The following is a 664-nucleotide window of genomic DNA, read 5'->3' on the forward strand; positions in this document are numbered from 1 at the left end:
ACTCTTGCCGTCCTGCGCAGACGCAGAGCGAAGGCCACTCACCCTCGGGGACGCAGTACTCCAGGAGGTCGGGCCAGTTGCAGCCGTGGATCCTTTCGTCGTAGGCGAGTCCGGGCGTGCAGGGGAATTCCTCTGGCTCTCCGTAGGCGCACTTGGTGTAGTAGGTCTCGCAGGGGCCGTTGGAGAAGATACCGAAGGAGTATTCGCAGATACCACGGGCGATGGGGGTCACTGAGGGCGGGGGAGAAGGTCAGTTGTGACAAACTCGGGGAGCAAAGGCTTGTACGGGGACCATTTTCAGCTCTATAGCATTTTCAGAGCTAATTAAGGTCAACAATTATACAAAAAATGCATTCGCAGGCAAAAAAAATGCCTGAAATTGAATTTAACTTTTGGATTCTGAATAGGGATTGTCTGAGAAAGCATTTCTGATAAGCGGGCCTTCATTCCTTAAATTTTCTTTTTATAATTTTACTTATAAATCTATGTATTTTAATATAACCTGATCTCAACTTCAAAAAATAATATTTCTCATTAATTGATATCTTGTTTACTCTTTATTTTTATCTTACTCATTGTCCTACTTATCTATTTAATCCCACTTTTGACTTAGACGAAAGTGGGATTACAGGCGTAAAAATAAGACCGCATAATCCTCCCAACA

General features: G+C 44.0%; 1 protein-coding gene across 1 annotated transcript in view; it reads right to left on the reverse strand.

Annotated features, from left to right (window-relative positions):
* The window catches only part of LOC119588155 (protein obstructor-E-like), a 2,871-nt gene that overhangs the window by 1,881 nt on the left and 326 nt on the right, over positions 1–664 (reverse strand). Inside the window, exon 2 of the mRNA XM_037936860.1 lies at positions 43–231. Coding sequence (XP_037792788.1) covers positions 43–231 — 189 coding nt within the window. The remainder of the gene's footprint in view (positions 1–42; positions 232–664) is intronic.

This window comes from Penaeus monodon, chromosome 23 (genome assembly GCF_015228065.2).
Source record: "Penaeus monodon isolate SGIC_2016 chromosome 23, NSTDA_Pmon_1, whole genome shotgun sequence".
Lineage (NCBI taxonomy): Eukaryota > Metazoa > Arthropoda > Malacostraca > Decapoda > Penaeidae > Penaeus > Penaeus monodon.